Source organism: Simochromis diagramma, unplaced genomic scaffold, assembly GCF_900408965.1.
Source record: "Simochromis diagramma unplaced genomic scaffold, fSimDia1.1 OVJJ01000421.1, whole genome shotgun sequence".
Lineage (NCBI taxonomy): Eukaryota > Metazoa > Chordata > Actinopteri > Cichliformes > Cichlidae > Simochromis > Simochromis diagramma.
This window is the reverse complement of record NW_024387250.1, coordinates 248,787-270,523: the sequence shown is the minus strand read 5'-3', so window position 1 is coordinate 270,523 and position 21,737 is coordinate 248,787. Positions and strand designations below refer to the sequence as shown.

The 21,737-nt window shown below is 42.3% G+C and overlaps 1 protein-coding gene and 4 long non-coding RNA genes across 10 annotated transcripts; all 5 read right to left on the bottom strand.

Annotated features, from left to right (window-relative positions):
- Positions 1–32: 32 nt before the first annotated feature.
- On the bottom strand, positions 33–3,152 carry LOC120714736 (filamin-A-like). The gene is made up of 6 exons (XM_040001086.1): positions 3,108–3,152; positions 2,835–2,912; positions 1,985–2,098; positions 1,164–1,307; positions 828–1,060; positions 33–627 (listed from the first exon to the last, which is right to left on the bottom strand). Exons 2-5 carry the CDS (start codon positions 2,883–2,885, stop codon positions 914–916), a joined length of 456 nt encoding a protein of 151 aa, XP_039857020.1. The 5' UTR covers positions 2,886–2,912; positions 3,108–3,152; the 3' UTR covers positions 33–627; positions 828–913.
- Positions 3,153–5,780: 2,628 nt separating this feature from the next.
- LOC120714692 lies at positions 5,781–9,592 on the bottom strand. Of its 3 annotated transcripts, XR_005691478.1 has the most exons (5): positions 9,003–9,592; positions 8,053–8,173; positions 7,231–7,374; positions 6,896–7,128; positions 5,781–6,695 (listed from the first exon to the last, which is right to left on the bottom strand). It is a non-coding gene; the product is annotated as an uncharacterized LOC120714692 (long non-coding RNA). The 3 variants fall into 3 exon arrangements; XR_005691479.1 differs by lacking the exons at positions 8,053–8,173; positions 9,003–9,592 and having other exon boundaries at positions 5,781–6,417; positions 6,508–6,695; positions 7,231–7,811; XR_005691477.1 differs by lacking the exons at positions 8,053–8,173; positions 9,003–9,592 and having other exon boundaries at positions 7,231–7,811.
- A 1,872-nt stretch (positions 9,593–11,464) lies between these two features.
- Positions 11,465–21,121, bottom strand: LOC120715159. 3 transcript variants are annotated; one of them, XR_005691551.1, is made up of 3 exons: positions 20,822–21,121; positions 13,789–13,954; positions 11,465–12,889 (listed from the first exon to the last, which is right to left on the bottom strand). It is a non-coding gene; the product is annotated as an uncharacterized LOC120715159 (long non-coding RNA). The 3 variants fall into 3 exon arrangements; XR_005691549.1 differs by lacking the exon at positions 20,822–21,121 and adding an exon at positions 15,441–15,744; XR_005691550.1 differs by lacking the exon at positions 20,822–21,121 and adding an exon at positions 14,737–14,788.
- LOC120715160 lies at positions 17,608–18,400 on the bottom strand. The gene is made up of 2 exons (XR_005691552.1): positions 18,335–18,400; positions 17,608–18,244 (listed from the first exon to the last, which is right to left on the bottom strand). It is a non-coding gene; the product is annotated as an uncharacterized LOC120715160 (long non-coding RNA).
- Positions 18,401–19,982, bottom strand: LOC120715158. 2 transcript variants are annotated; one of them, XR_005691548.1, is made up of 4 exons: positions 19,872–19,982; positions 19,055–19,198; positions 18,719–18,951; positions 18,401–18,518 (listed from the first exon to the last, which is right to left on the bottom strand). It is a non-coding gene; the product is annotated as an uncharacterized LOC120715158 (long non-coding RNA). The 2 variants fall into 2 exon arrangements; XR_005691547.1 differs by lacking the exon at positions 19,872–19,982 and having other exon boundaries at positions 19,055–19,409.
- Positions 21,122–21,737: the final 616 nt, after the last annotated feature.

Here is a 21,737-nt window from a genome sequence, read left to right as displayed (position 1 = left end):
AGTTAATACAAAATGCAGTTTTTAAATGATGATTTCATAGATTAGGGAGAACGATTATCCAAACCTCCCTGGTCCTGTGTAAAAACAAATTGCCCCTCTTGTTAAATCAAGGGTTAACTGTGATTAACCAATTTTGGAAACCTCAGTTCAGTGTTACTAAACACACTCAGGCCTGATTAATTGCAGACTTGTGAATCAAGAAATCAGTTAAATAGAACCTGTGTGACAAAGTGAAACAGGCTAAAAGACCTCAAAGAGCAACACATCGTGTCACCAGCCATCCTCCTGGTCCTCAGTGTTAATGCCCACTTAACTGGGTCCTTCAGTGGAAAGGCTCAAGCAGATGAAGCCTAATATAACAAGATGAGACTGACAAATATTCTATTTGAATGTTTAAAAAGAAAAATATCACAGTATCTATGCTTTCACTGAGCATATACCTGCATCAATGATGAACTCTCAAGGCTGAAAAGTCCTGGCTTTGGTCAGCCACGGTCCACTCACACGCACACGTCACCAATCCCTGACTGCTCGATCATAACAGCAATTGGGCTGCTGGGAACATGACGGCCGTTCTTCTTGATGTTAACAAGGTGCTCACCAATCTCCTGGGAACAAACGAGATTCCTAAGACAGACAAAACAGATGTTAACAACGCTTATTCTCGTGTGTGCATGCAGCCCGTTTCAGTTGCTCCTGCTTCTTTCTCCACGCTTTAACTTTTATTACTTTCCCCCTCTGTCTTTTACTTAGGGGTTAATAAAGTATTTGGATTCTGATGAGTCTCATTGTTTAGCAAACTTCTCACTTATCAGATGGAAACTCACCAATGTGAGCGTTACGCAGCATCTTCAGCAGGCAGGGCTCCTCTGGGCCTGAGGGTGTTGTAAGAGGGGCTGTCAGCTGGCTGAGGTCACGCTCTCCTATGTCCAGTGGAATATCTGCAGCAGAGCCCGCCTTCAGTGAAGTATGTTGGCTGGAAGGCTTTCAGGCCCGTCTTTGCCACTCCAGGGTCAGAGACCTTCACCTTGTTTGGATGACAGCCTGCTCCGACATTCATCTGTGGGCACAAACACCAAAACTCAAGAGACTTTTCAGTGAGAAGAAAAGGCAAACCTTGCATGGCAGAGTGAAAGTGAGAGAGTGTGTGAGTGCATACTCACCCTGAATGGACTCTCAGGGATGTTAGCGTCTCCCCAGGAGACCATCACAGTGTGCTTCACAGGCTTACGTGGGGTGCAGGTGCAGGTGTATGTGCTGTTGCTATTATCCTTAACCTGGACATCCACAGAATTGACTTCACCATCCTGTGCAGAAGACAAGGGATTATAGTTCAATCAGATTTAACACACCGTATTTTTCGGACCATAAGGCGCACCAGTTTATAAGGCGCACTGTCGATGAACAGGTCTGGTTTCATACATGAGGCGCACTGGACTATAAAACGCATTAAGCGAAACAAAACAGCCAGATAAGTCAAACTTTACTCAACTCTTTCTTCTTGCTTCCTCCACTTCCGTACCATTGATTCATTCATGTTGAAATCTCTCGCAGCTGCTCTATTCTCATGTTCTACTGCGTGACTGACAGCCTTGAGTTTGAAATCCGCTTCGTCAGCATGTCTCTTAACAGGTGGCATTTTGGGTTCATTATCCACACACAATACAGTAATATTATGTTGCAGCACAGTACGTATCACTCCGCCAGGCTCCTGACTACGTAGCCGTAATGCTCCGACAATCCATCAAGCGGTGCGACTTCGTAGCTTACCAAAGTCGTACTAAAACATTTTTGACAGATTTTTAAGCGCCGTGTATTACATAAAATCGGTTCAAGGTCAGTAAGCACAACCAGAATTCATACATAAGGCGCACTGTCGGTTTTTGAGATAATTAAAGGATTTTAAGTGCGACTCATAGTCCGAAAAATACGGTACATACAATATATTTAACATATTTGTGATCATATACAAAGCCAGATATACCTGGGCTATAATTTTCAGAGGAGCTTTTCCTCCTTGCTTGGCATCAACTGTGAGTTCACTGGGTTTTCCAACAGCCAGACCACTGCTCTGTAGGCCTGGACCGTACGCCTTAACCTAGAGAAAACTATTTTAAACAAGCAATTAAAAAAGGAACAAGTCAAAGATCTACTATAGCCAAAAGATCATTTACAGACTATAGCGCTGTGAAAAAATATTTGCCTCCTTTCTGATTTCGTATCTTATTCCATATTTGTCACACTTACACGTTTCAGATCAATAAATTTTAATATTAGACAAGAATGTCTCATATTAAACGGCAGTTTTCAAGGGGAAAAAGCTATCCAAACATACTTGGTCCTATATGAAAAAGTAATTGCACCGAAAACCCGATACCTTGTGTGTCACCTCTGACACCAAGAACTGTAGCAAGCGTTTGGTGCTAGAGGTCACATTTTGAGTTTGTGAAGATATTTAAGGTCGACACACGTAATTAGCGGCAGGTGTGTTGTTGATCGGGAGGAAGCAAACAGTTTGTGTCCGCTGTGCTGCTGTTAAATCCTGGAAATAAAGAATCTGAAGGACAAGATGAGTAAGGCTGGAGTTATTGGACTGTATCAAGTTTAATCAGTTCATGCATACCAGTGACATTGTGTCACCCCTGCCAACGAACACCCCAGTGGCTTCAAGCCTAGGCTTAGCCTCTACAGGAGAGGTTTCAGCCATGAAAAGTGTGTCCATCACAAGCCCACCACCATGATCTCAGGTCTTGAGGCAACAATCGTGAAAACTAATCTTAACTGAGAGTGTTGGATGTCCTCATTGTTGCAGAGCACATGGACAGCATACTCACCTGGTTCTGTGGGCCAGCAGCACATGTCACACCATCCATCACCCTTGTCATCACATTCAATCTTGGTCTGAGAGAAACCTGAAGGGAAATAGAGCAACTTCAGAGAAGAAACTGAAGCTAATCAGCACATGCTTTCAGGACCCCCCTTGTACCAACATTGTCTCCAACAGCCTCACCACACCAGCAAACATCAGCTGATACTAGAAAGTGATATTAAATAAATTCTAACAACAGCTTATCAAGTTTAAAGGCGCTTCTGCTGTTTAACACGACCTCTGCTAGTTTCCTCTTTCTGGCGCAAAGCGGGAGATAAACAAGCAAGAGAGACGGGACTTGTGGCAGAAACGCGATCAGCTGATCATTGATCAGTTTCATGATTGAAGTAGCAGCAGGAGAGGGAGGGGGGAGATGAGAGAAGAAGAGGCAGCTGTGCAGCAAAGACACAGAATAACTCCAGCTTTGTGTCTTTTTTTTATTGTAGCTGAAGTACGGGACAAATCGCTTTTATTTTCAGCTCAATACAAACGCATAATATTAACTCTGAATACCAGAGGATTCCGTTTTTTATGGCACGGTTGGCAACTCTACTAACTAACCATATGAATAAAATAAAGTTCACCAGTAACATCATAGCACCCACCCAACTGTACAGAAACTTCATCATGCTAGCTAGTACACAGTAAGAGTTATTGTAACTGACTGTAGCACAACGTTAGCACAAGTAGCACAAGAATAAACTACACCTAAACTTGGTTTGACCCAGATAGACTGCAGGTCATAACTTCTTACCTGAAGCTCATTTCACCTGACAGTTGGACTGGCGGCCGCCTTGGGTCTCTCCACCTCCAGTCCTTTCCCCCATCCAGCTGCTGGCCTCCACCACTTGCTAATTTGACTGAATTTGTGAAAGCTCCACCATAGCCACTACCAAACAACTGAGTTATTTTTACACGTCTGCCAGCATCTGTCCAATCCGCCACCTTTCACTGTTTACACAGTTAGGAAAACAAGACAACAACAAAACATTGGGCCATTTAAAAGGCAAAATTAGCATCGGCCCACCGGGCAAATGCCCGGTATACCCGATGCCCCACAGACAGACTGAGGCCCCGCTGCTATTTTTGAGTGCAAAAGTGTGTGGTCTCCAGCTAATGGAAAAGGCTGATCGCACGATGTGCGCGTAGTGCTCTTTAAATAGAACAATTTGCCCCATTCTCTTCGCCCGTCATGTGGCAACATGTGGCGGGCTAGCAGGTTAGTAACATACAGGCCCGGGTTCGAGCCCTCGGCTCACCTGCCTCTGTATGTTCACCTGCTAGGGGGAGGTCCAGGCGGGCGATCTTGGACTGAAAATTCCAAGGGATGACCCCTCGTAGCCTGGGCTTCCCCTGACTTTTTTTCTTTGCTTTGGTTTTTTCCTTTTACCTGCCAGCAACAAACACACCTCCTTGTTGTCATGGCTACCAAGGACCACTCTTCTTCTGCCAACAAGTCATTGCCTGACAAAACATTATTTCCTATGTTTCCCTGGCTTTTTTGCATTTTTTATCTCTTGTGTTTTAGACAAAAAGAAAAGAAAAAGATCTACAGATTCAGGCTTTTCTTTACCTGTGGTAGTCGGGCAGAATGACGTCACTGACACTGCTTTAATATGAAAACAAACTTTCTCAAACAAAAAACAAAAACAAAAAAGGAGTGGGTCGGTGTGTCATCTTTACCGAGCACCATACATGTTTTGCCTCACATTCAAATTATTATTTTTCCTTTTCAAAAATAATTCAGAGAGACAAAAACAGAGAAGTCAAATATATCAAATTTGCACAAATCTTCTAGTGAAGGTGCCTCCTCCTTCTGACCTTAGGGTAACTAATTTCTCAGACAGTGACATGACAGTGCGCTGGGAAGCTGCAGCTGATGATGATGATGTTTCTTACCTCACTAAGTGGAGGCGACCTGAGACAGGTGGGGAAGAACTATTGGATTGTTGGAGTACATATTATGAAGTAAAAAAAAAAATACACTATCTCAATAAACTGTTGTCCTGTGTCTTAAGGAGTATGAGATATCACTGTCTGCACTCTATGGAGATGGAGCTCAGAGTGAAGCTGTGGCCATACGCTACAGCACCTGTGAGTCACACATTTTCTGATCCTGAACGTTTGTCAAACTCAGGAGGGGAGAGCCTGAAACCATTTACCTAAGTCACATTAGCAGCAGTGTTCAGCCTAAAAAATAGACAAGTTAAAAGTCACGCATTTGAGTCATGCATCCATATTATTTGTTTATTTATTAAATTATTTTCGAGACACTGTTAGTTGTTAGAAGCCAGTGTTTTAATGATAGGACATATATGACAGTAATGAGACAACCTAAGATATCCAAGATTACCACAAAAACACAAATAGAATCACAGAAAGCGTGTTTCTCTCCCGTTAGTCTTTAGGCCCAGTTACCTTTTACTTTTCTGTGGTCAGTAGCCCTTCATGTCATATTCTGTCTCTATGTACAATATAGCACTACTAATACAATAACCTGTACGTAAATGAACTTCATTGTGTAACTGATGGCAGTTCTCAAAGTACTAGTCACTTAAAGGTTAAATTTCACATCTAAATTCTCATCTTTGAATAACTAGAACTCTGAGCTATGAAATAAATGTAGTGAGGTTAAAGTATCAAATCAAAGTATCAAATTCTCTGTTATACTTTACATTTATTTTCTAATAAAACACTTTGCTCTGCTGCCAAAATAATTTCCCCCTTTAAAGGAACAAAGTGAGTGTTAAGTGTCGTTAGCTGTGGTACTTTATCTCTTCTATGATGTTGCTGCAGGGTCTGGTGGAGGCCCGACCAGCCTCACGGTTTCTGATGAGACTGCCGTCAGCATGGTGATCAGCTGGGTACCTCCCAGTGCTCATGTCCTCCAGTATCACATGTCCTACATGGCTTTGTTTGTTTTCTGGCTTTTTTCTGTCTCTCTACACACTTTGTGGGTAAGCAGTGCGAGTGTGGTCAGGTCAGACCACTCCAGTATCTGTGTGTCATGGAGACCAGTATCTGCCGTTGATGGATATCCAATTGTAATCCAGGATGTAAAAGGTATTCTGTAATCACGTCTACAGTGATGTGAAAAGGTGTTTGCCCCCTTCCTGATTTCCTAGTGTTTTGCATATTTATCACACTTACATGTTTCCGATCATCAAACTCATTTTAATATTAGACACAGATAAGACAAGTTAATACAAAATGCAGTTTTTAAATGATGATTTCATAGATTAGGGAGAAAGATTATCCAAACCTCCCTGGTCCTGTGTAAAAACAAATTGCCCCTCTTGTTAAATCAAGGGTTAACTGTGATTAACCAATTTTGGAAACCTCAGTTCACTGTTACTAAACACACTCAGGCCTGATTAATTGCAGACTTGTGAATCAAGAAATCAGTTAAATAGAACCTGTGTGACAAAGTGAAACAGGCTAAAAGACCTCAAAGAGCAACACATCGTGTCACCAGCCATCCTCCTGGTCCTCAGTGTTAATGCCCACTTAACTGGGTCCTTCAGTGGAAAGGCTCAAGCAGATGAAGCCTAATATAACAAGATGAGACTGACAAATATTCTATTTGAATGTTTAAAAAGAAAAATATCACAGTATCTATGCTTTCACTGAGCATATACCTGCATCAATGATGAACTCTCAAGGCTGAAAAGTCCTGGCTTTGGTCAGCCACGGTCCACTCACACGCACACGTCACCAATCCCTGACTGCTCGATCATAACAGCAATTGGGCTGCTGGGAACATGACGGCCGTTCTTCTTGATGTTAACAAGGTGCTCACCAATCTCCCTGGGAACAAACGAGATTCCTAAGACAGACAAAACAGATGTTAACAACGCTTATTCTTGTGTGTGCATGCAGCCCGTTTCAGTTGCTCCTGCTTCTTTCTCCACGCTTTAACTTTTATTACTTTCCCCCTCTGTCTTTTACTTAGGGGTTAATAAAGTATTTGGATTCTGATGAGTCTCATTGTTTAGCAAACTTCTCACTTATCAGATGGACACTCACCAATGTGAGCGTTACGCAGCATCTTCAGCAGGCAGGGCTCCTCTGGGCCTGAGGGTGTTGTAAGAGGGGCTGTCAGCTGGCTGAGGTCACGCTCTCCTATGTCCAGTGGAATATCTGCAGCAGAGCCCGCCTTCAGTGAAGTATGTTGGCTGGAAGGCTTTGAGGCCCGTCTTTGCCACTCCAAGGTCAGAGACCTTCACCTTGTTTGGATGACAGCCTGCTCCGACATTCATCTGTGGGCACAAACACCAAAACTCAAGAGACTTTTCAGTGAGAAGAAAAGGCAAACCTTGCATGCAGAGTGAAAGTGAGAGTGTGTGTGAGTGCATACTCACCCTGAATGGACTCTCAGGGATGTTAGCGTCTCCCCAGGAGACCATCACAGTGTGCTTCACAGGCTTACGTGGGGTGTAGGTGCAGGTGTATGTGCTGTTGCTATTATCCTTAACCTGGACATCCACAGAATTGACTTCACCATCCTGTGCAGAAGACAAGGGATTATAGTTCAATCAGATTTAACACACCGTATTTTTCGGACCATAAGGCGCACCAGTTTATAAGGCGCACTGTCGATGAACAGGTCTGGTTTCATCCATGAGGCGCACTGGACTATAAAACGCATTAAGCGAAACAAAACAGCCAGATAAGTCAAACTTTACTCAACTCTTTCTTCTTGCTTCCTCCACTTCCGTACCATTGATTCATTCATGTTGAAATCTCTCGCAGCTGCTCTATTCTCATGTTCTACTGCGTGACTGACAGCCTTGAGTTTGAAATCCGCTTCGTCAGCATGTCTCTTAACAGGTGGCATTTTGGGGTCATTATCCACACACAATACAGTAATATTATGTTGCAGCACAGTACGTATCACTCCGCCAGGCTCCTGACTACGTAGCCGTAATGCTCCGACAATCCATCAAGCGGTGCGACTTCGTAGCTTACCAAAGTCGTACTAAAACATTTTTTGACAGATTTTTAAGCGCCGTGTATTACATAAAATCGGTTCAAGGTCAGTAAGCACAACCAGAATTCATACATAAGGCGCACTGTCGATTTTTGAGATAATTAAAGGATTTTAAGTGCGACTCATAGTCCGAAAAATACGGTACATACAATATATTTAACATATTTGTGATCATATACAAAGCCAGATATACCTGGGCTATAATTTTCAGAGCTTTTCCTCCTTGCTTGGCATCAACTGTGAGTTCACTGGGTTTTCCAACAGCCAGACCACTGCTCTGTAGGCCTGGACCGTACGCCTTAACCTAGAGAAAACTATTTTAAACAAACAATTAAAAAAGGAACAAGTCAAAGATCTACTATAGCCAAAAGATCATTTACAGACTATAGCGCTGTGGAAAAATATTTGCCTCCTTTCTGATTTCGTATCTTATTCCATATTTGTCACACTTACACTTTTCAGATCAATAAATTTTAATATTAGACAAGAATGTCTCATATTAAACGGCAGTTTTCAAGGGGAAAAAGCTATCCAAACATACTTGGTCCTATATGAAAAAGTAATTGCACCGAATTAAATCAATTCTAACAACAGCTTATCAAGTTTAAAGGCGCTTCTGCTGTTTAACACGACCTCTGCTAGTTTCCTCTTTCTGGCGCAAAGCGGGAGATAAACAAGCAAGAGAGACGGGACTTGTGGCAGAAACGCGGATCAGCTGATCATTGATCAGTTTCATGATTGAAGTAGCAGCAGGAGAGGGAGGGGGGAGAGTGAGAGAAGAAGAGGCAGCTGTGCAGCAAAGACACAGAATAACTCCAGCTTTGTGTCTTTTTTATATTGTAGCTGAAGTACGGGACAAATCGCCTTTATTTTCAGCTCAATACAAAACGCATAATATTAACTCTGAATACCAGAGGATTCCGTTTTTTATGGCACGGTTGGCAACTCTACTAACTAACCATATGAATAAAATAAAGTTCACCAGTAACATCATAGCACCCACCCAACTGTACAGAAACTCCATCATGCTAGCTAGTACACAGTAAGAGTTATTGTAACTGACTGTAAAAAGTTAGCACAAGGAAAATAAACTCCACCTAAACTTGGTTTGACCCAGATAGACTGCAGGTCATAACTTCTTACCTGAAGCTCATTTCACCTGACAGTCGGACTGGCGGCCGCCTTGGGTCTCTCCACCTCCAGTCCTTTCCCCCATCCAGCTGCTGGCCTCCACCACTTGCTAATTTTACTGAATCTGTGAAAGCGCCACCATAGCCACTACCAAACAACTGAGTTATTTTTACACGTCTGCCAGCATCTGTCCAATCCGCCACCTTTCACTGTTTACACAGTTAGGAAAAAAAGACAACAACAAAACATTGGGCCATTTAAAAGGCAAAATTAGCATCGGCCCACCGGGCAAATGCCCGGTATACCCGATGCCCCACAGACAGACTGAGGCCCCGCCGCTATTTTTGAGTGCAAAAATGTGTGGTCTCCAGCTAATGGAAAAGGCTGATGCACGATGTGCACGTAGTGCTCTTTAAATAGAACAATTTGCCCCGTTCTCTTCGCCCGTCATGTGGCAACATGTGGCGGGCTAGCAGGTTAGTAACATACAGGCCCGGGTTCGAGCCCTCGGCTCACCTGCCTCTGTATGTTCACCTGCTAGGGGGAGGTCCAGGTGGGTGATCTTGGACTGAAAATTCCAAGGGATGACCCCTTGTAGCCTGGGCTTCCCCTGACTTTTATTTCTTTGCTTTGGTTTTTTTCTTTTACCTGCCAGCAACAAACACACCTCCTTGTTGTCATGGCTACCAAGGACCACTCTTCTTCTGCCAACAAGTCATTGCCTGACAAAACATTATTTCCTATGTTTCCCTGGCTTTTTTGCCTTTTTTATCTCTTGTGTTTTAGACAAAAAGAAAAGAAAAAGATCTATAGATTCAGGCTTTTCTTTACCTGTGGTAGTCGGGTAGAATGACGTCACTGACACTGCTTTAATATGAAAACAAACTTTCTCAAACAAAAAACAAAACAAAAAAAGAAGTGGGTCGGTGTGTCATCTTTACCGAGCACCATACATGTTTTGCCTCACATTCAAATTATTATTTTTCCTTTTCAAAAATAATTCAGAGAGAAAAAAAACAGAGAAGTCAAATATATCAAATTTGCACGAATCTTCTAGTGAAGGTGCCTCCTCCTTCTGACCTTAGGGTAACTAATTTCTCAGACAGTGACATGACAGTGCGCTGGGAAGCTGCAGCTGATGATGATGTTTCTTACCTCACTAAGTGGAGGCGACCTGAGACAGGTGGGGAAGAACTATTGGATTGTTGGAGTACATATTATGAAGTAAAAAAAATACAATATCTCAATAAACTGTTGTCCTGTGTCTTAAGGAGTATGAGATATCACTGTCTGCACTCTATGGAGATGGAGCTCAGAGTGAAGCTGTGGCCATACGCTACAGCACCTGTGAGTCACACATTTTCTGATCCTGAACGTTTGTCAAACTCAGGAGGGGAGAGCCTGAAACCATTTACCTAAGTGACATTAGCAGCAGTGTTCAGCCTAAAAAATAGACAAGTTAAAAGTCATGCATCCATATTATTTGTTTATTTATTAAATTATTTTCGAGACACTGTTAGTTGTCAGTTCTATGAAGCTTTGAGTATTTTGGATTAGTAGTACTGCTGTGTTTGTTGCATCATATTGCTGTAATTGTTTATATGCTTTATATATTCTGAGGTAAGTTAATCTATAGTGTTACATCATATTCTATAAGGATGTTATGTGTTTGTAGACTTTCTGCCCAGTTTGACCCATTTAGCAGAAGTCAGCCTGTTTAAGGCTCTGATATCTATTCTGTATGACTTAAAGCAGTTATGACATGGTCTGATTTTCTCACCCAATAAAGGAATATTTCATATATCAGTCTACTCTTCGTTCTATCAGACACAGTTATCACAGCTCGTACATTTGCTTTTTACACATATATGTAAGCATTGAGCCAAATGTAATAATGCCAACATACTGAAGGAACAACATTTGTCTCTTATGTATAATGCATCTATATATACACTGTCAAAGATACTTGAGTGTCTTTGAGTGAAGATTTAAGGTGATAGGACATATAAATAGCTGCAACTTGAATCTTTACTGAAGCTCAGTATTTGACACAGAGTTCACTCACATGTGCTGTACCAGTGTACCTGCACATGTCACATCTGACAATGGAAGTGATTTGATTTGAGAGTTCAAACTCACTGCTGTAATAACTAATAATGATTACTATAATATCTATAATATTGGCCATATCATATTTACACTGACTTTAGTCTCATGAACAACATTAACTGTTTGTTATTTACTAGCTAATCTTATATGACTGTTCAGTACAGATATGAAGCCCAACAATCATGTTTTACAGTCCTGTGGTCTCAGCCTCAGATACTTATTAAATCACACAGAGCTCATGTAGAAACAAACAAACGAACAAAATATGTTCTCCTTCATTTCTGTCAACCACACGTTTCCAGCTATCATGGTTGCTAGGCAACCTGGGCAGCGTGACGGAGGCTAGACCGTCCCATTTCACAAGCCTCACACTTCCAGCCTTAGCGGTCTTTGAGTACGCGGCCCTTGAGGACCGTTGAGGCTGCGTACTTTAAGGCTGCAGACCCTGAATTGGGATACAGCCATTATGCCGTGGCTGACGAGCTGGAACACACCTCAGCTGTGGCTCATGAGGCAGACCTGCAACACAAGAAAAGGAGAAAAAAAACTCTTCCACAGAGGGAGAGCCACTAGAGGTCAGCGACCGTAACCCCCCCCCCCACATAAAATATCACATACAGTAAACAGACACTTTTAACAACTGTCACCAAGTGAAACTTTGGGTGACTGATGCCATCAACTCCATCCTGTAACAGTACTGCTCCAGCGCCAGTAGCGCTTGCATCCCTTCCAGCCCTTACCATCCCCAGTCACAAGGTGCACTGGAAGGATAACACCAGACCATAAAGTTGATGATGCGAAAATATTGTCTGGTGACTGACAAGAACTGGGATGAGGGACTGCCATTCCTACTGTGTGCAGCTCGTGAAGCAAAACAGGAGTCCCTTGGTTTCAGCCCTGCTGAACTAGTTTTTGGGCATAGTGTGAGAGGGCCACTAAAAACTCTGAAAGAACAGTTTTTATCTGATGTGCAGCCGCAATCAAATGTGCTTGAGTTTGTCACGCAGTGTCGGGAACGTTTGTACCATGCTTGTGCAATAGCTAAGAGGTCTCTGTCAGCAGCCCAAGGGAAAATGAAGCGGCAGTATGACAGGAAGGCAGTGCAGCGTTCTTTTAAACCTGGTGATCAGGTACTCATGTTGGTGCCCACATCTGGTCCATCTCTGTCAGCCCAATTTGCGGGGCCATATGTGGTAGAGAGCAAAGTCAATGACACAGACTACATTGTTCGCACTCCGGATAGAAGGCGAAAAACACGGCTCTGCCATATAAATATGCTGAAACTGTTTCACTCTAGGGAAGACGATCGGGAGGGCTCCATCTCACTCATTTCTGTGCCCATAAACCATGATGATGGTTTGGTGAAGGGTAGTGAAGGTCAGCCGAGTGGCAGGCTCGCAAACTCAGAGGTTCTTGGTGCCTTAGCCACGTACCTCTCCTATCTTCCTCATGACGAGAAAGATGACGTGAAAGATCTGATCCAAGCGCACCCTAGTCTGTTTGGGGATGTACCATCTAGAACCCCAGTGTTAAAGCACGACATTGACGTGGGTGATGCGTGCGCTATTAAGCAACACGCATACCGGTGGCCCCCACTCAAGAGGGAATTAATGAAAAAAGAGGTACAGTACCTGCTTGAAAATGGTTTGGCGATACCTAGCCACTTGCCCCTCTGAAGTGCTCAGTGGCTCATCCTGTCCCTTGTTGAGCTCAATCTTCTCCATCACATTCCTCACTTCCTCCACCTGCGTGGTCCTCACCTCCCGTGGCTCCATAATCGTTGCCTCCTCCTGGTTGTTGATCATTCAAGTTAGTTTACACAATGGCTCAAACTTTTAACTTTATCCTGCTTTACGCCTCCTGGTTTGTAGCAGACTAAGTATATATGACGTATGAAAGGGAACAGAGTGGAATTAAAGGGTGAGGGTGAAGGAGAAGCTGTTGTGACTCAGTGATGATGATGATGACCAAACGTCAGTCTACTGGAAGTGCAAAATGCTACAGACGCCTGACTCCACCAAAACATCGTGCTTAAGACTACATACCTTTTCTTCAAGGCCCGTGTACAATGTGCTCTTTAAACAAACTAAAGTAAAATGTGATCATTTCTGCCCAGATTACTAACATTTAAATATCCACAAAGGTTCCGATGCAACGTTATCTATACCCATCACTATTTTATTAAGCTACACCATCACTTGATTTTATGCCATTTACAGTGTGTAAGTACCTTAATACTACTTTAATTAACATAGATTCTCATTTACACATCGCATGTATCAGTTACACATCGCATGTATCAGTTACACATCGCATGTATCAGTTACATATATATCAATGAAGGAAGAAAACAGGCACAAACAGATTGTCAGTTGTCTAAGTAGCTGCAATCTGCAGATCAGTCTTTTGATAACTTTGCTTTCTTTCTATCTTTAAGCGTGATAGCAGCAAAAGTGGCTGTCACTCAAGATTTGGAAAGGAAAAATAAGCCACCATATGTTGTTAACTACTGCTGAGGAAGGAACCAACACTTATAAATTATGTGCTGCTTATGTGAAAATGGGAGAAGGATTGATGATTGAATTTCTGCTTTTACAGTAAAGTGGTTTTCTAACAGGTAAACATAAGAAAATATTTTTAGACACTAAACATAAATCATAACTTTAAAAGTGCAGGATCTGAATCTTACCTTTACAAAGGTACTCATAACATCAGCCCATCCTCTGAAGGGATTCCTGAACATTGGCTGTTAGTCTGCAGCCAGGGGTTAATATTTCATATCCGAGTTCTCCTTTTTTGCTCTTCTTCCCAAGAAGCAGTGCTGGTTTGTAGCCAAGGGCATGAAGTTTTTCAAGCTGCAATAAAGCATGATATTTATATTTATTGGACAGCCTGAGGTGTTCTTCAGTAAACTGGACTACCCCACAGCAGGGCTGGACAGGGACAAAAAATCAGCCCGGGCATTTTGACTAGAGACCGGCCCACCAGGTATTATAGGAAAAACCATAAAGCCTTTGAATGAAAACAAACGTCGTTGTGACAGTGATGTACACTGTCTTGTTGGTACATATGTATCAATCTAATAAACTTAAACCTACACCATCCTCCCTATTCTGGTATTCTAAGCAGTACTTAGCCAAAACCCAAAGACTGCTTGGTTGAGTTAACTTCCTGAACTATCTACAACATATGGTGGAAACCTGAAATTAAGACAGAGAAGACTAGAGGTGAGACATGACCATTACTGAATATTAAAAATAATAAATGACAGATTTAGTGATATTTTCATAAACTATTTATTTACCACATCAATAAACAGCATGGCAGGGCAAAATATTTTTTATAACATGGCAACCTTTTAAAAGTGAAAGGAGACAGAAAGACAGGTGAGAAAGAATAAAACTTAACTGACTTTTTGATGGCATTTTACACAAAGTACTAGTACAGTATCTAGAAAATGTGGGAAAATACTGGCATCATGTACAGTACTTTCTTCTGAAGAAATTATGTTGGGACCCTGAAAAAAACTTACTATGTACAATAATGGATTTCTATAAATTTGACATCAGATGAAAACTTTGGTTGTAAGATTCGGATAATTATTTGTTGAAAGCTAGAAATTTTAAATGAGAATAACCTGTTCAGCGCTGATGATTCAGTAAGGACATCTCCTGGTTTCATCTTCATGTTTCCCTCTCACCAGATAACCAAACCGATATCATGGCCAGCAGCTTTTACAGCTGTGGCTCCAACAAACATCAGCTGATACTAGAAAGTAATATTAAATAAATTCTAACAACAGCTTATCAAGTTTAAAGGCGCTTCTGCTGTTTAACGCGACCTCCGCTAGTTTCCTCTTTCTGGCGCAAAGCGGGAGATAAACAAGCAAAGAGGACTGAAACGCTGATCAGCTGATCATTGATCAGTTTCATGATTGAAGTAGCAGCAGGAGAGGGAGGGGGGAGAAAGAGAGAAGAAGAGGCAGCTGTGCAGCAAAGACACAGAATAACTCCAGCTTTGTGTCTTTTTTTATTGTAGCTGAAGTACGGGACAAATCGCTTTTATTTTCAGCTCAATACAAAACGCATAATATTAACTCTGAATACCAGAGGATTCCGTTTTTTATGGCACGGTTGGCAACTCTACTAACTAACCATATGAATAAAATAAAGTTCACCAGTAACATCATAGCACCCACCCAACTGTACAGAAACTCCATCATGCTAGCTAGTACACAGTACGAGTTATTGTAACTGACTGTAGCACAACGTTAGCACAAGGAAAATAAACTCCACCTAAACTTGGTTTGACCCAGATAGACTGCAGGTCATAACTTCTTACCTGAAGCTCATTTCACCTGACAGTCGGACTGGCGGCCACCTTGGGTCTCTCCACCTCCAGTCCTTTCCCCCATCCAGCTGCTGGCCTCCACCACTTGCTAATTTGACTGAATGTGTGAAAGCTCCACCATAGCCACTACCAAACAACTGAGTTATTTTTACACGTCTGCCAGCATCTGTCCAATCCGCCACCTTTCACTGTTTACACAGTTAGGAAAAAAAGACAACAACAAAACATTGGGCCATTTAAAAGGCAAAATTAGCATCGGCCCAACGGGCAAATGCCCGGTATACCCGATGGCCAGTCCAGCTATGCCCCACAGACAGATTGAGGCCCCGCCGCTATTTTTGAGTGCAAAAATGTGTGGTCTCCAGCTAATGGAAAAGGCTGATGCACGATGTGCGCGTAGTGCTCTTTAAATAGAACAATTTGCCCCATTCTCTTCGCCCGTCATGTGGCAACATGTGGCGGGCTAGCAGGTTAGTAACATACAGGCCCGGGTTCGAGCCCTCGGCTCACCTGCCTCTGTATGTTCACCTGCTAGGGGGAGGTCCAGGCGGGCGATCTTGGACTGAAAATTCCAAGGGATGACCCCTCGTAGCCTAGGCTTCCCCTGACTTTTTTTTCTTTGCTTTGGTTTTTTTCTTTTACCTGCCAGCAACAAACACACCTCCTTCTTGTCATGGCTACCAAGGACCACTCTTCTTCTGCCAACAAGTCATTGCCTGACAAAACATTATTTCCTATGTTTCCCTGGCTTTTTTGCCTTTTTTATCTCTTGTGTTTTAGACAAAAATATAAGAAAAAGATCTACAGATTCAGGCTTTTCTTTACCTGTGGTAGTCGGGTAGAATGACGTCACTGACACTGCTTTAATATGAAAACAAACTTTCTCAAACAAAAAACAAAACAAAAAAAGAAGTGGGTCGGTGTGTCATCTTTACCGAGCACCATACATGTTTTGCCTCACATTCAAATTATTATTTTTCCTTTTCAAAAATAATTCAGAGAGAAAAAAAACAGAGAAGTCAAATATATCAAATTTGCACAAATCTTCTAGTGAAGGTGCCTCCTCCTTCTGACCTTAGGGTAACTAATTTCTCAGACAGGGACATGACAGTGCGCTGGGAAGCTGCAGCTGATGATGATGTTTCTTACCTCACTAAGTGGAGGCGACCTGAGACAGGTGGGGAAGAACTATTGGATTGTTGGAGTACATATTATGAAGTAAAAAAAATACAATATCTCAATAAACTGTTGTCCTGTGTCTTAAGGAGTATGAGATATCACTGTCTGCACTCTATGGAGATGGAGCTCAGAGTGAAGCTGTGGCCATACGCTACAGCACCTGTGAGTCACACATTTTCTGATCCTGAACGTTTGTCAAACTCAGGAGGGGAGAGCCTGAAACCATTTACCTAAGTCACATTAGCAGCAGTGTTCAGCCTAAAAAATAGACAAGTTAAAAGTCACGCATTTGAGTCATGCATCCATATTATTTGTTTATTTATTAAATTATTTTAGAGACACTGTTAGTTGTTAGAAGCCAGTGTTTTAATGATAGGACATATATGACAGTAATGAGACAACCTAAGATATCCAAGATTAGCACAAAAACACAAATAGAATCACAGAAAGCGTGTTTCTCTCCCGTTAGTCTTTAGGCCCAGTTACCTTTTACTTTTCTGTGGTCAGTAGCCCTTCATGTCATATTCTGTCTCTATGTACAATATAGCATTACTAATACAATAACCTGTACGTAAATGAACTTCATTGTGTAATTGATGGCAGTTCTCAAAGTACTAGTCACTTAAAGGTTAAATTTCACATCTAAATTCTCATCTTTGAATAACTAGAACTCTGAGCTATGAAATAAATGTAGTGAGGTTAAAGTATCAAATCAAAGTATCAAATTCTCTGTTATACTTTACATTTATTTTCTAAAAAAACACTTTGCTCTGCTGCCAAAATAATTTCCTCCTTTAAAGGAACAAAGTGAGTGTTAAGTGTCGTTAGCTGTGGTACTTTATCTCTTCTATGATGTTGCTGCAGGGTCTGGTGGAGGCCCGACCAGCCTCACGGTTTCTGATGAGACTGCCGTCAGCATGGTGATCAGCTGGGTACCTCCCAGTGCTCATGTCCTCCAGTATCACATGTCCTACATGGCTTTGTTTGTTTTCTGGCTTTTTTCTGTCTCTCTACACACTTTGTGGGTAAGCAGTGCGAGTGTGGTCAGGTCAGACCACTCCAGTATCTGTGTGTCATGGAGACCAGTATCTGCCGTTGATGGATATCCTATTGTAATCCAGGATGTAAAAGGTATTCTGTAATCACGTCTACAGTGATGTGAAAAGGTGTTTGCCCCCTTCCTGATTTCCTAGTGTTTTGCATATTTATCACACTTACATGTTTCCGATCATCAAACTCATTTTAATATTAGACACAGATAAGACAAGTTAATACAAAATGCAGTTTTTAAATGATGATTTCATAGATTAGGGAGAAAGATTATCCAAACCTCCCTGGTCCTGTGTAAAAACAAATTGCCCCTCTTGTTAAATCAAGGGTTAACTGTGATTAACCAATTTTGGAAACCTCAGTTCAGTGTTACTAAACACACTCAGGCCTGATTAATTGCAGACTTGTGAATCAAGAAATCAGTTAACTAGAACCTGTGTGACAAAGTGAAACAGGCTAAAAGACCTCAAAGAGCAACACATCGTGTCACCAGCCATCCTCCTGGTCCTCAGTGTTAATGCCCACTTAACTGGGTCCTTCAGTGGAAAGGCTCAAGCAGATGAAGCCTAATATAACAAGATGAGACTGACAAATATTCTATTTGAATGTTTAAAAAGAAAAATATCACAGTATCTATGCTTTCACTGAGCATATACCTGCATCAATGATGAACTCTCAAGGCTGAAAAGTCCTGGCTTTGGTCAGCCACGGTCCACTCACACACGTCACCAATCCCTGACTGCTCGATCATAACAGCAATTGGGCTGCTGGGAACATGACGGCCGTTCTTCTTGATGTTAACAAGGTGCTCACCAATCTCCCTGGGAACAAACGAGATTCCTAAGACAGACAAAACAGATGTTAACAACGCTTATTCTCGTGTGTGCATGCAGCCCGTTTCAGTTGCTCCTGCTTCTTTCTCCACGCTTTAACTTTTATTACTTTCCCCCTCTGTCTTTTACTTAGGGGTTAATAAAGTATTTGGATTCTGATGAGTCTCATTGTTTAGCAAACTTCTCACTTATCAGATGGATACTCACCAATGTGAGCGTTACGCAGCATCTTCAGCAGGCAGGGCTCCTCTGGGCCTGAGGGTGTTGTAAGAGGGGCTGTCAGCTGGCTGAGGTCACGCTCTCCTATGTCCAGTGGAATATCTGCAGCAGAGCCCGCCTTCAGTGAAGTATGTTGGCTGGAAGGCTTTCAGGCCCGTCTTTGCCACTCCAGGGTCAGAGACCTTCACCTTGTTTGGATGACAGCCTGCTCCGACATTCATCTGTGGGCACAAACACCAAAACTCAAGAGACTTTACAGTGAGAAGAAAAGGCAAACCTTGCATGCCAGAGTGAAAGTGAGAGTGTGTGTGAGTGCATACTCACCCTGAATGGACTCTCAGGGATGTTAGCGTCTCCCCAGGAGACCATCACAGTGTGCTTCACAGGCTTACGTGGGGTGCAGGTGCAGGTGTATGTGCTGTTGCTATTATCCTTAACCTGGACATCCACAGAATTGACTTCACCATCCTGTGCAGAAGACAAGGGATTATAGTTCAATCAGATTTAACACACCGTATTTTTCGGACCATAAGGCGCACCAGTTTATAAGGCGCACTGTCGATGAACAGGTCTGGTTTCATCCATGAGGCGCACTGGACTATAAAACGCATTAAGCGAAACAAAACAGCCAGATAAGTCAAACTTTACTCAACTCTTTCTTCTTGCTTCCTCCACTTCCGTACCATTGATTCATTCATGTTGAAATCTCTCACAGCTGCTCTATTCTCATGTTCTACTGCGTGACTGACAGCCTTGAGTTTGAAATCCGCTTTGTCAGCATGTCTCTTAACAGGTGGCATTTTGGGGTCATTATCCACACACAATACAGTAATATTATGTTGCAGCACAGTACGTATCACTCCGCCAGGCTCCTGACTACGTAGCCGTAATGCTCCGACAATCCATCAAGCGGTGCGACTTCGTAGCTTACCAAAGTCGTACTAAAACATTTTTTGACAGATTTTTAAGCGCCGTGTATTACATAAAATAAAGGTCAGTAAGCACAACCAGAATTCATACATAAGGCGCACTGTCGATTTTTGAGATAATTAAAGGATTTTAAGTGCGACTCATAGTCCGAAAAATACGGTACATACAATATATTTAACTTATTTGTGATCATATACAAAGCCAGATATACCTGGGCTATAATTTTCAGAGCTTTTCCTCCTTGCTTGGCATCAACTGTGAGTTCACTGGGTTTTCCAACAGCCAGACCACTGCTCTGTAGGCCTGGACCGTATGCCTTAACCTAGAGAAAACTATTTTAAACAAAGCAATTAAAAAAGGAACAAGTCAAAGATCTACTATAGCCAAAAGATCATTTACAGACTATAGCGCTGTGAAAAAATATTTGCCTCCTTTCTGATTTCGTATCTTATTCCATATTTGTCACACTTACACGTTTAAGATCAATAAATTTTAATATTAGACAAGAATGTCTCATATTAAACGGCAGTTTTCAAGGGGAAAAAGCTATCCAAACATACTTGGTCCTATATGAAAAAGTAATTGCACCGAATTAAATCAATTCTAACAACAGCTTATCAAGTTTAAAGGCGCTTCTGCTGTTTAACACGACCTCTGCTAGTTTCCTCTTTCTGGCGCAAAGCGGGAGATAAACAAGCAAGAGAGACGGGACTTGTGGCAGAAACGCTGATCAGCTGATCATTGATCAGTTTCATGATTGAAGTAGCAGCAGGAGAGGGAGGGGGGAGAATGAGAGAAGAAGAGGCAGCTGTGCAGCAAAGACACAGAATAACTCCAGCTTTGTGTCTTTTTTTTATTGTAGCTGAAGTACGGGACAAATCGCTTTTATTTTCAGCTCAATACAAAACGCATAATATTAACTCTGAATACCAGAGGATTCCGTTTTTATGGCACGGTTGGCAACTCTACTAACTAACCATATGAATAAAATAAAGTTCACCAGTAACATCATAGCACCCACCCAACTGTACAGAAACTCCATCATGCTAGCTAGTACACAGTACGAGTTATTGTAACTGACTGTAAAAAGTTAGCACAAGGAAAATAAACTCCACCTAAACTTGGTTTGACCCAGATAGACTGCAGGTCATAACTTCTTACCTGAAGCTCATTTCACCTGACAGTCGGACTGGCGGCCGCCTTGGGTCTCTCCACCTCCAGTCCTTTCCCCCATCCACCTGCTGGCCTCCACCACTTGCTAATTTGACTGAATCTGTGAAAGCTCCACCATAGCCACTACCAAACAACTGAGTTATTTTTACACGTCTGCCAGCATCTGTCCAATCCGCCACCTTTCACTGTTTACACAGTTAGGAAAAAAAGACAACAACAAAACATTGGGCCATTTAAAAGGCAAAATTAGCATCGGCCCAACGGGCAAATGCCCGGTATACCCGATGCCCCACAGACAGACTGAGGCCCCGCCGCTATTTTTGAGTGCAAAAATGTGTGGTCTCCAGCTAATGGAAAAGGCTGATGCACGATGTGCGCGTAGTGCTCTTTAAATAGAACAATTTGCCCCATTCTCTTCGCCCGTCATGTGGCAACATGTGGCGGGCTAGCAGGTTAGTAACATACAGGCCCAGGTTCGAGCCCTCGGCTCACCTGCCTCTGTATGTTCACCTGCTAGGGGGAGGTCCAGGCGGGTGATCTTGGACTGAAAATTCCAAGGGATGACCCCTCGTATCCTGGGCTTCCCCTGACTTTTTTTTCTTTGCTTTGGTTTTTTTCTTTTACCTGCCAGCAACAAACACACCTCCTTCTTGTCATGGCTACCAAGGACCACTCTTCTTCTGCCAACAAGTCATTGCCTGACAAAACATTATTTCCTATGTTTCCCTGGCTTTTTTGCCTTTTTTATCTCTTGTGTTTTAGACAAAAAGAAAAGAAAAAGATCTATAGATTCAGGCTTTTCTTTACCTGTGGTAGTCGGGTAGAATGACGTCACTGACACTGCTTTAATATGAAAACAAACTTTCTCAAACAAAAACAAAACAAAAAAAGAAGTGGGTCGGTG